The following is a 12,067-nucleotide window of genomic DNA, read 5'->3' as shown; positions in this document are numbered from 1 at the left end:
AAGAAAGGGTGTGAATTACGGGTAGAAAGGTACTGGCTGGACATCAGGAAAAATGTTTACAGATGCTTTGGGGCGGAAAATGGCGCCCGAGACAACACCTGCTCCGCCCTCCCTCGTGACCATTTGGCGTGCGCCCGGTGTCTCCGTGAGCGCCCTGCCTCTGCAGTGAAAATAGTTCAGCAGTGGAATCAACTACCTGGGCAGGTGGAGAGATCCTCCTCTCTGACTGTCTCCAAGTGGCAGCTGGAGGGATACTTGTCAGTGATGCTCTAAGCTGATCCTGCATTGAGCAGTGGGTTGGGCTAGATGGCCTCTAGGTCCCCTTCCAAATCTCCTTCTATCCCAAAATTCCATCTAATCTGAACATTGGCTGCCAAATATTCACAATCAGACTTCTCCAAGCTGTGCAATAGTGCGTGTACAAATATACAAGTCGAGCAGAAGTTTACGGGAGTTTACGGTGCAGTTATTAAGACAGTGTTTCTGATGTCCAGTTCTTCCCAGATCCCAATTAGATCTAAACACAATCAAATTAAAACCGCTTATCCTAAAATTCGTCGTAACATTTGCAAACAGAAGCACAAGTTCTTCAGCTCTGACGTAACCCTTTGTCCCCCAATGTTTCTATCAGCGTCACTAAGCTCTTGGGCATTTAGAAGATTTTTTCTTGTTGATGGGCTGAGCGGCAGGAAACACAACTTGACTGATCCCCCGGAAACTGTGACACTCGCGGCTGGATTGATACTCAGGTAAATGAAAATAAATCAAATGTGATTTAGGAGTGCAGCAGGGAAGAGAGGTAGATTTAGAAATCTTGTAAATGCAATTAGTATTCATCAGCATGTTCAGAGGAGGCGGTTTCAAAAGGAAAACATGCAAATACGCGGTGGTACATGATTGTAATTTGCATACCTGTGTATGTTCCTTGTGTATGCGCTGGTGCTGTCTTGAATGGCCATATTCCATGATAGTTAGAAGATAGTCGTGCCCTTATCTAAAGCAGTGGTGCGACCGCACTTGGAGTACTGTGTTCAGTTCTGGTCGCCACATCTCAAAAAGGATATTGAAGAGATAGAAAAAGTGCAGAGAAGGGCAACGAGGATGATTGAGGGACTGGAGCACTTTCCTTATGAGGAGAGGCTGCAGCGTTTGGGACTCTTTAGTTTGGAGAGGAGACGTCTGAGGAAGGATATGATTGAAGTCTATAAAATTATGCATGGGGTATGTCAACAGAGAGAAAATTTTCTCTCTTTCTCACAATACTAGAACCAGGGGGCATCAATTGAAAATGCTGGGGGGAAGAATTAGGACTAATAAAAGGAAATACTTCTTCACGCAGCGTGTGATTGGTGTTTGGAATATGCTGCCACAGGAGGTGGTGATGGGCACTAACCTGGATAGCTTTCAAAGGGGCTTGGACAGATTTATGGAGGAGAAGTCGATCTCTGGCTACCAATCTTGATCCTTCTTGATCTGAGGTTGCAAATGCCTTCGCAGACCAGGTGCTCGGGAGCAGCAGCAGCAGCAGCAGCAGCAGAAGGCCATTGCTTTCACATCCTGCACGTGAGCTCCCAAAGGCACCTGGTGGGCCACTGCGAGTAGCAGAGAGCTGGACTAGATGGACTCTGGTCTGGTCCAGCAGGCTCTTTCTTATGTTCTTAAGCATGAATTAAGTCCTCAGAACTGAGAATTTGACGGTATTAAAGCAGAAACCTTGAATGTTTGATGTCCATTTGAAACTCCACCGTTTTTTCCTGAAAAACAAACAAACACCCAAATATGTTGTGTTTGCACACGTTGGAAAGCCCTTATACAGAACATCTTCCTGCAATAGGGCTGCCCACCTGCAGGTGAGACCTGGAGACCTCCCAGAATTTGAACTGATCTGCAAATGACAGATTGGTTCTCCTTGACCAAACAGCAGCTTTGGAGAGTGGAATGTACGACGTTATACCCTGCTGAGGTCCAGTCCCTCCTCAAGCTGTACCCCTAAAATCTCTAGGGATTTCCCAACCCAGAGTTGGCAACCCCATCCCATGCCCCCAGGAAAGCAAACAGCCCGTAGGGAAAGAAGCTTCCAAGGCGGAATAGAAGAAGAAGAAGGCTTTCACGGCCGGATTCAACTGGTTCTGGAGGGTTTTCTGGGCTGTGTGGCCGTGGTCTGGTGGATCTTGTTCCTAACGTGTTACACGGTGTGTAACAGACTTCCCTCTGTGATACACCTCTGAAAATGCCAGCCACAGATGCAGGCGAAACTTTAGGAACAAGATCCACCAGACCACAGCCACACAGCCGGGAAAACCCACCAAAACCAGAAGAAGAAGAGTTTGGATTTATACCCCACTTTTCTCTCCTGTAAGGAGACTCCAGGTGGCTTACAAACTCCTTTCCCTTCCTCACCCCACAACAGACACCTTGTGAGGTAGGTGGGGCTGAGAGAGTCCTGAGAGAACTGTGACTGGCCCAAGGTCACCCAGCAGGAATGTAGGAGTGCGGAAACGCATCTGATTCACCAGATAAGCCTCCGCCACTCTGGCGGAGGGGTGGGGAATCAAACCGGTTCTCCAGATTAGAACCCACCTGCTCTTAACCACTACACCACGCTGGCTCTCTTGGAACAGGCCCAGGAGTTTGAGCGACGAGTTTCCTAAATGTGGAAGCCGGGCACTGCCCTATTTATCTGTAGCTCATTCTTTCAGTTTGACATGCCCTTTCCCCGCGGGCCCAAGGGCATCTGCACCAGACCCAGCGTAATGAGATTTTGGATGTTTTAATAGATTAATCTTGCGTCCCCTTCTGTCCAGTTAACACCCTTCTTCTGCACAGCGGCTCGGTTTCCCCGCCGAAGCTGAAGATTCATCACTCATCCCTCTAATTGTTTGCTTTGTCCCCCCTGACCTGCCCCCCCCTTCTCTTGGCTTTCTGCAGCGTGTACCTGCCAACTAGTAACCCAGGAAACCAACCCCCTTTCCTTTTGACAGTGGAATATGTGCAGCGAAGCAACCCTGGGATCGTGCAGGCAAGTGTGGTGTGGGGCGAAAGGGTCTGCCCCTCTCCTTGGGTGGGGGTGGGAGGGAGGGAATTCATGTCCACTGTACCGTGTTTCCCCGAATATAAGACAGTGTCTTATATTAATTTTTGCTCCCAACGATGTGCTATGTCTTATTTTCAGGGGATGTCTTATATTTCTGTATTCTGTTCGTCGGGCATGCTTCCAAACAAAAACTTTGCTACGTCTTACTTTTGGGGGATGCCTTATATTTCGCACTTCAGCAAAACCTCCTACTAATGCCTTATTTTTCTCCTCGATGTTCGAATATTCAGGGAAACAGGGTAGCAGCTGAGCCACTGAAACGGCCAGCTTCCTCCTTCCGTGTTCTCCCAGCCCGCCTGCATCCGTGGCCTCTGGCAGCTGCTGCTTCGGCAGGTGTTAATTAGAAGCCGGCCCCAGCGCCCGGGGATATTTTCAGGGTCAAAGGCAAGTTTTCACTGCCACTTGCCTGAGCGCCCGAGCTGCAAGGTGGCGAGCAAGAACAGAGGCATGAAGAGGTGAAACCCTCCTTTGTTGAGAAAGGAGGTCGCCCAAGATTAGGCAGGGCAAAGACCCTTTGGGCTGTATGCTCAGAGCACCCAAGTGTTGGCAGTTCTCTCTGACCACATTGAGGGTCCCTCCCACACGTGCGGAATAATGCACTTCCACCTGCATTATTTTGGAGCTGGTGGACTCTCTCCCTCCTTCCTTCCTGCACCCAGATTGATGCAAGAAGTTTTCCCCCCAGCACCAAGTTGCTCTAATCATGCTCCAATGCTGTGCTCCAGACTCTGATCGAAAGAGTGTCAAAATAACTTGATGGGGGAGAGGGGTACTGTTGGGGTGAGCCAGCAAACCCAGCAGAGCTTCAGACAGAGCACAGGAATGCCTGCGCCATCTGTTGCCCTCTGGGCAAGCACCCTCACCGGTCACAAGACCCCCCGTGACTCACGGGTCACAAGATGTCCTGGACAAAGGGACAAAAGGTGCATACCCCCAGGTATGGATTAGGCCCAGACAGGAACGTTTCCTTCCGCACGTACGCAGCCCCTATGATTCATGTATTGCGCAACATTCTCCCGCTCTCCCGCCTTCCCTAAAACCCTAATAAAAGGTGCCAGGGACCGCCAGCTCGGCAGAGTAGCCAGATCCACGGATCACGCTATATTGCCACTGGCTTCTCTCCACCGGATGATATCGCTGCATCCCGCCTATTCCTTGCGCCGACCGTAACGACTTCAGGTACTAAGGAGGGCACCAAAGCATTTTGGGTAGATTTTGGTCAGCTGCCTTCATTTTGCAGAAGTGTTTTCCGGAGCTGCAGGAGAGACTGATTGCAGGAGAAACCTTCCAGCCACCCACAGGAATTCCCCCCTTATTCCTTTGTCATTTTTCTTTGCAGGCATCATTTTCTGTCACGTATATTCAGAGTCCTGGAACAGCTCAGCAGACCACCGACGTGAGTCATTGTAATGTCAAGATGCCAGGAGGGAAGCCAGGGTAGATTTTCAGATTCCACAAGTCTCTTCGGTGTTGCTGCTGCGACACAACAGCTTTGCAGATTCGTTACGGCGTAAACTTGTTTGTGACCTCTTGGACTCAATTAAGAAACAAGTTTGTTTGTAATAAGCAAAAACCTGAATTATTTTGGAGCTGGTGGACTCTCTCTCTCCTTCTTTCCTGCACCCAGACTGATACAAGAAGTTTCCCCCCAGCTCCAAGTTGCTCTAACGCGCTAGTGCTGTAGCTGCCATAATTGGGATACAGGCTCCTAATCCACCAAAGTTTATGCTGTCTCAAATGTTAGGGTGATGGATGTTGTTGAGTGCATTTTTTGGTGTGGAAGGCAAACTAGCCTGATAAGGCACTCGAGATAAGGTTGCCAACTTTGAGTTGTGAAATCCCTGGATATTTGGGGTAGTGATCTAGTGATCAATTCTATATTACACTAGTTTGTGTCCCATCATGAAAACCTGCCATTTAAATCTGCAGGGAGGTATGCTGGATATAAAGCCACCCGTGAGGTATCTTAGTCTACGGGTGGAGCAGCAGTGGCGTAGGAGGTTAAGAGCTCATGTATCTAATCTGGAGGAACCAGGTTTGATTCCCAGCTCTGCCGCCTGAGCTGTGGAGGCTTATCTGGGGAATTCAGATTAGCCTGTACACTCCCACACACACCAGCTGGGTGACCTTGGGCTAGTCACAGCTTCTTGGAGCTCTCTTCTTCTTCTTCTTCTTCTTCTTCTTCTTCTTCTTCTTCTTCTTCTTCTTCTTCTTCTTCTTCTTCTTCTTCTTCTTCTTCTTCTTCTTCTTCTTCTTCTTCTTCTTCTTCTTCTTCTTCTTCTTCTTCTTCTTCTTCTTCTTCTTCTTCTTCTTCTTCTTCTTCTTCTTCTTCTTCTTCTTCTTCTTCTTCTTCTTCTTCTTCTTCTTCTTCTTCTTCTTCTTCTTCTTCTTCTATTATGTGCCTGGCCCAAAGCCACCCAGCAAACTTCCATGGCAGAGTGGGGATTTGAACCTTGTTCTCCCAGGTCCTAGCCTAACACTCTTAACTGCTTTGCTACACTGGCTTTCTGGCTGTTATTATTTTGGCACTAGCCGTGCAGTATGCAGCATCTCAAGATGGAATGGACAACACAAGACCTTCTATCTGTCTAGAATTTGGGAAAGTTTCTTTCCAGATAGCTCATGGGACTATTGGCTCCTTTTTATTCTCAGCCCCTGCCAGCATGGCCATGCTGGCGGCGGCTGATGGGAATTGTAGTCCATGAACATCTGGAGAGCCACAGGTTGCAGACCCCTGTAACTGGTTCCCCTTTGTGTTCCATTATGAAGGACATCCACCTTTCCTTCCTCCCCCTCTTGACAGATATCGTTTGGAGTCTTCAGTTCTCTTGCAGTTTTGTACTCTTTGCTGAAGGTCAGCAGCTGGGCCCGGCGCTCCCGACTTCAGAACATAAATCTTATGGTAAGGATGAGTTTCCACACTTGGCATCTCTGCTGCCTCCAAAAAGCTGCAATGGCTTGGGTGGAATGCACTACCTCGGAGTGTGGTGGAGCCTCCTTCTTTGGAGGTTTTCAGGTGCTCAGGAGCAGCAGGTGCAGAAGGCCCTTGCTTTCACATCCTGCCTGTGAGCTCTCAAGGGCACCTGGTGGGCCACTGCAAGTAGCAGAGTGCTGGACTAGATGGACTCTGGTCTGATCCAGCCGGCTAGTTCTTATGTTCTTATGTTCTTATGTTTTTAAAGAGAGGCTGGGTGGCCATCTGTCAGGAGTGCTTTGATTGTCGTCTTCCTGCATTGCAGGGGGTTGGACTTGATGGCCCGTGGGATCTCTTTCAACTCTATGATTCTAAGGGAGGTTTATCCAATCCAATCCAATCCAGTCCAAAAACCTTTATTAGGCATAAACCAGAAGTCCCATACATTCCAAATACAAAAACAGGATCATTGTTACATATCATGTAGAACATGGATTAAAAATGTAGCAACTGCTTCAGAAATTTCTACATTAGGGCTGTTCAATAGCTTAGACATTTTTTGTTTGTCTAAATTCTAGAGGTAGTAAAGCTCCCAGATCGGTTCTAATATCATTATACCTCGAACAGTAAAGCAGGATATGAGGGATTGAGTCCATAGCATTGGGACAGTACCGACAGCAACGCTCACTTTGTGGGATGTTAAGGAAACGACCTTGAAGATAGACAGAGGGGAATGAGTTGCACCTTGCTCTTGTCGTGACCCATCTGCACTTATAATTAACAAGCTGTTCTAAGTATACAGCAGGGCTAGATTTCGGGGGTGTGATCCCAAAGTATAGAGGGGAACAGGAGCTTTGTGCAGCACTCAGGAGAGATTGGTATTCCTGGTGATACAGTCTGATCTTTAGATGATGGTAAATTTCCGTGGCGGTGGGAGGTTTATCTCTTAAAAGCATATACCCCCAAGCGTGTGGGTCTCTAGGGTGCTACTGGACTCATATCTAAACATTTTCTCTTTGTTCACAGATCATAGTGAAATTCTTTGCCTACCTGGCTGGTTCCCTAGCAAACGTCTTCTTCCTGATCACCTTGGGAATTGGTATTTACTGGCTCATAGTTTTCAAGGTAAGCAAGTGCGTCGCTTAGAGGTTTTAGGCTTGGGAATAGAATTCTCCTGCCGTTATCTGGCACGGTGTACTTTGCTTACTCTTCTGGGATGCATGTCCTGGAGGTGATCCGGAACAGCCCCCACAGTACGCCCTTCGCCCCAAGTGGTGTCTTCAATTTAAGACTCCGCATGCAGGTTTTCTGTTGCATCATTCAGTGTCCTCCCTCTACAAAAGAGAATTATGAGATGTAGGCATCCAATATTGCATGCAGGGGAATAAATCTTGGCTTTCACCCTCTTTTCCCCCCCAGGGCCAACAACATTCCACCGTTGAAGTGACACTCCCTCCTGCTGGTGGGCCAATAGAAACCCGCTTTATTATTTATGTGCTGTGTGGGCTAGTGTTGAAGGTAAGGGCTTTGGTAATTGGTAGGTAGAGGAGAGGCCTCACATTAGGGTGATGGGGAAGACATTGCAGGTTACCGGTCAAACTTCAGCTTCTCCAGATGTTAGATTATAGCCTTAGCGGTTCATCCCCTGCCAGCATCGCTGGCAGGGGATGATGGGAACTGTAGTCCATAACATCTGGAGGGCTGTGAGTTTGACACCTGTGATCTAAGAGATGAGCTCCGGTCCTCCAGTGAGAACTACCTCTCTGATTACTGATGCCCAGTGGGTTTGGCAGTGGCCACCAGCAATCGGAGGAGTAGTTCTCATTGCCCTGACCTGGATGCAGGGGTGTAGCTAGGGAAAATGGAGAGCTCGGGGCAGACTCTAAATTTTCTGCCCCCTCCCCCCATGGGCCACCGCCCCACCCTCCCACCCCCTTGGCGAAGCCTCCAATTCCTCCAATGACTTTTGCAGCCGTTCCAAGACACTTGAGAGTCAAAAGATGGAGCTGTGGTCTCAATGGTAGAGCCGGGCATCTGTTTGCCACGTGGAAGGTCATGAGTTCAGTCCCTGGCGTTGCCAGCCAAAAGGATCCGGCAGTGGGAGATACAAGACCTCTGCCTAAGACCTTGGCAAGCTGTTGCCAGTCGGTGTAGACCAGGGGTCTGCAACCTGCGGCTCTGGAGCCGCATGCGGCTCTTTCAGTCTTATACTGCGGCTCCACTTGGCCTGAAGGTCGGAGGGTAGCGTGGGCATGTCCCTCCAGCCCTCCAGAGCAGCGCTGGAAGGAAAGGTGAGTGGAGGGGCCAAACCAGAGGCAGTTCCATGTGGAGTCGCCTCTTTGGCTCAGTAGATCACCCAAATGGCTCTTTGGGTGGTAAAGGTTACCGACCCCTGGTGTAGACAGTATTGGCTTTGGTGGCCAAGGGCTCTGATTCGGTATGAGGCAATGTTAGGTCTTTGTGCTATTCCTGGGGCTGTGTATAGTTTGATGCTCATGTCCGGTGTTTGAGAGCTGCTGTTGGAAATAGCCTGCTCTGGGATTCCGAAGAGCCTGCTCACCGTCTGTCTTCACTGAGATGTTAACCCTCTTTGGATGTATTCCCTGCAGTCCTTGGACCTTGTGCATTTGCTGATCACCCAGCTGACCGTCTCCATCTTCCTGATAGACTGGGAGAAACCAAGGCAGAAAGGGGTGCAGAGGACGCCCACAGGTATGCTCTCCCACCTGTCTTTGCTTCTTGAAAAGTTGCACAGCCGTTTGTGTTTAATTTTAATTTTATTTTGTTGAACTTGATACCCTGCCCTTTCCCAGCAAAGCCAGTCTCAGGACGTCTTCTGTACATTACTTAATCACATTAAGAACAGAAGAACATGAGAACAAACCAGCTGGATCAGACCAGAGTCCATCTAGTCCAGCTCTCTGCTACTCGCAGTGGCCCACCAGGTGCCTTTGGGAGCTCATGTGCAGGATGTGGAAAAGCAACGGCTCTCTGCCGCTGCTGCCTCCCTGTTAGCACCTGGACTGTTCAAGTACTGCAATCTCAGATCAAAGAGGATCAAGATTGGTAGCCAGGAGATCGACTTCTCCCTCCATAAATCTGTCCAAGCCCTCCTTTTAAAGCTATCCAGGTTAGTGGCCATCACCACCTCCTGTGGCAGCATGATTCCACACACACCAATCGCATCGCTTTGTGAAGAAGTGTTTCCCTTTATTAGTCTCCAATTCTTCCCCTAAAGCATTTTCAATGTGTGCCCCTCGGTTCTAGTAGAGCTGCGAGAAAGAGAGAAAAATTCTTCTTGTCAACATTTTCTATCCCATGCATAATTTTATAGACTTCTAATCATATCCCCCCTCAGACGTCTCCTCTCCAAACTAAAGAGTCCCAAACGCTGCAGCCTCTCCTCATAAGGAAGGTGCTCTAATCCTTCAATCATCCTTGTTGCCCTTCTCATTAAAATATTATAAATTAAAATATTATAAAACATTAAAATATTATAAAAAACGTACAGTTTGAAATCAATTTAAATAATAGCACTGTTCCTTGACTAGGCAAATGGAAGAGGGGAAAGTCATCCAGGCTGTACTACATAAGCAGTTGAGCCAAATCGGACACCGCAAGGAACGGCAATAAATACACTCAGCTCCCCTAGCTTTTTAAGCCTGCAGACACCTTTGGGATTCTGACACAGCACAGTGGGCGCAGCAACAAAACGGCTGCAGCAGCTGAACTTCAGTGACACAACAAAGAATCTTGTGTAGCTGTGGCCCAGCCAATCACATCTTCAGTTACCAATCAGAAACCTTCCCAGGTGCCCACCTGGCCCTGCCCACTCACTCAAAACACTTGGCAGGTGCCAGTAAAAGGTGGGCAGCGTGCTGCCCCCAGGCAGCCCCAGGAACCACACGGGGGACCCCAAATGTATCAAACAAGTTCTCCAGGTGGTTTAAGCTAGAAAAAAGTTAGATGGAGATCCTTCACCCCAACCTCCTGCCATGCAGGAACGCACAATCAAAGCATTCCTGACGGATGGCCATCCAGCCTCTCTTTAAAAAATCTCCAAAGAAGGAGACTCCACCACTCTCCGAGGTAGTGCATTCCACTGTCGAACAGTCCTTATTGTTAGGAAATTTTTCCTGATGTTTAGCTGGAATCCTTTTTCCTTCACCTTGAACCCATGACTCCTGGCCCTAGTCCAGTGATAGCGAACCTTTTCGAGACCGAGTGCCCAAATTGCAACCCCAAACCCACTTATTTATCGCAAAGTGCCAACATGGCATCTCTAGCCTCTAATACTGAGGTTTCACGAAACGTTGGCTCCAGGCGCATGCTACTCGTATGTCCCCAAACTTTTTTAAACAGGGGGCCAGTTCACTGTCCCTCAGACTGTTGGAGGGCCGGACTAAAAAAAACTATGAACAAATTCCTATGCACAAATGATTGTAAAATGTTTGATTTCACCTCTCAGCCTTTCTGTCATGGTCTATTTTTAGAACAGTGACCAAAGTATGTCAAGTACAGGGTGGGCTCCAAATATTGTTGGGGAGGCTGAATACCTTCCCCCTGTAAAAAAAAAAAAGCAGAACTTCCCAACAAGCATCTCCATCTAACCCAGGATCAGGTATCTTCCTGGTTCTTCCTCCCTAGCAGCCAGTGAGTTTATTTCTCCACCAGCCTGGCTGATGCCAGTGGAGGGAGGCGGAACAGAAAAGCCCGAGAGCAACACATGGGTAGCTGAGAGGGAAGGCGGAGCAGGCGCTGCTACGTAAGGTTTCCAACTCTGTCAGAAATGCATGGAGATTTGGGGTGCCATCATATAACTGCAATAACGGTCATAGGCTAGTTCCCTTCCCCGGTTCCCCACTCACATGAATGGAGCCATCGCTGGCTGCCTGGCGGGCCTGATAACAGCTGCCTCAGGGGCTAAGCATTTGGCCCTCGGCCAGAGTTTGGGTAACCCCTGCTCAGAGGCAAGTTTGGTGGTAGTCGGTGGCTTTGCTTTGAACTCTTCCAATGGGTGAATCAATGCACCCTAGAGGGTTTACTCAGAAGCAAGCCCCACTGCCAGCAACTGAGCTTTACCCCCAGGTAAAGGATTGCACTTTTAATCATCCCATGAAAACTGGGGTATGGTTTCATGAAGGCCATCAGAGTTATCTGCACTGCTTCCCAAAACTAGGGTCTTTAGGTTTAATGCTACAGTGCTGCCTCACTGCTCACGGGTGGTGCCTGAGATCAAGCATCACTCGTGTTGCACCGCTTCGCACTGGCTCCCAGTTGAATCTCGAATCGCCTTCAAGGTATTGGTGTTAACCTTTAAGGTCTTACGTCTGGGACCCTGTACCTCAGGGAACTGCCTGGCCCCATGTCCCACGCCGGTCTCTTAAGCCGTAGAGGCCACCTACTGAGATCCCCTCACTCTATGATGCGGTTGGCTCCACCAGGCCAGGCTTTACGTCCTGGCCCCTGCCTGGTGGAAGTTCTTCCTCCAGCAACCGAGATTCCGCGGACTCCTACAAGAGTTCCTCAAGAGGCCTGTAAGACTGAGTTGGTTCACTGGCTTTGGGAGGCCAGCTGCTGATAGGTGCCCATTAACAACTAAGATCCGCTTGTTCTTGTGGGGAGTTGGAGCCAGTGGCTGAAACTTTCATCTCGTTTTAACTGATTATAAATTAAGAGCTGCTTTTAACTGACATGAATTTTTAGTATTCTATTTTGTTATCCGCTTGTTTATATTGTGATGTAAACCGCCCTGAGCCCTTTGGGGGAGGGCGGTATAAAAGTGGAATAAATAAATAAATAAACAAACAAACAAACAAACAAACAAACAAACAAACAAACAAACAAACAAACAAACAAACAAATAAATAAATAAATAAATAAATAAATAAATAAATAAATAAATAACCAAGCCCAGCAGCCCAGGCCAGCTTAGATGTGGGGGGTGGGTGGAGGTGACTCTGTGTGTGCCCACAGAGAGGGCTCTGAGTGCCACCTCTGGCACCCGTGCCATAGGTTCGCCATCACTGCCCTAGTCTCTGGAGCCACAGAAAACAAGC

The 12,067-nt window shown here is 48.5% G+C and overlaps 1 protein-coding gene across 5 annotated transcripts in view; it reads left to right on the top strand.

The window, feature by feature from the left end:
* The window catches only part of LOC125443211 (meckelin-like), a 37,594-nt gene that overhangs the window by 8,297 nt on the left and 17,230 nt on the right, over positions 1 to 12,067 (top strand). For 4 of the 5 annotated variants that reach the window (XM_048515156.1, XM_048515157.1, XM_048515154.1 and 1 more), the window contains 7 exons: positions 632 to 749; positions 2,929 to 3,019; positions 4,434 to 4,490; positions 5,898 to 5,996; positions 7,035 to 7,133; positions 7,428 to 7,526; positions 8,618 to 8,720. In XM_048515156.1, coding sequence (XP_048371113.1) covers positions 632 to 749; positions 2,929 to 3,019; positions 4,434 to 4,490; positions 5,898 to 5,996; positions 7,035 to 7,133; positions 7,428 to 7,526; positions 8,618 to 8,720 — 666 coding nt within the window. The remainder of the gene's footprint in view (positions 1 to 631; positions 750 to 2,928; positions 3,020 to 4,433; positions 4,491 to 5,897; positions 5,997 to 7,034; positions 7,134 to 7,427; positions 7,527 to 8,617; positions 8,721 to 12,067) is intronic. The other variant, XM_048515155.1, reaches the window with a different exon arrangement.

This window comes from Sphaerodactylus townsendi, linkage group LG14, assembly GCF_021028975.2.
Source record: "Sphaerodactylus townsendi isolate TG3544 linkage group LG14, MPM_Stown_v2.3, whole genome shotgun sequence".
Classification (NCBI taxonomy): Eukaryota; Metazoa; Chordata; class Lepidosauria; order Squamata; family Sphaerodactylidae; genus Sphaerodactylus; species Sphaerodactylus townsendi.
Note: the sequence above shows the minus strand (reverse complement) of the source record. Positions and strands in the feature narration are given on the sequence as shown.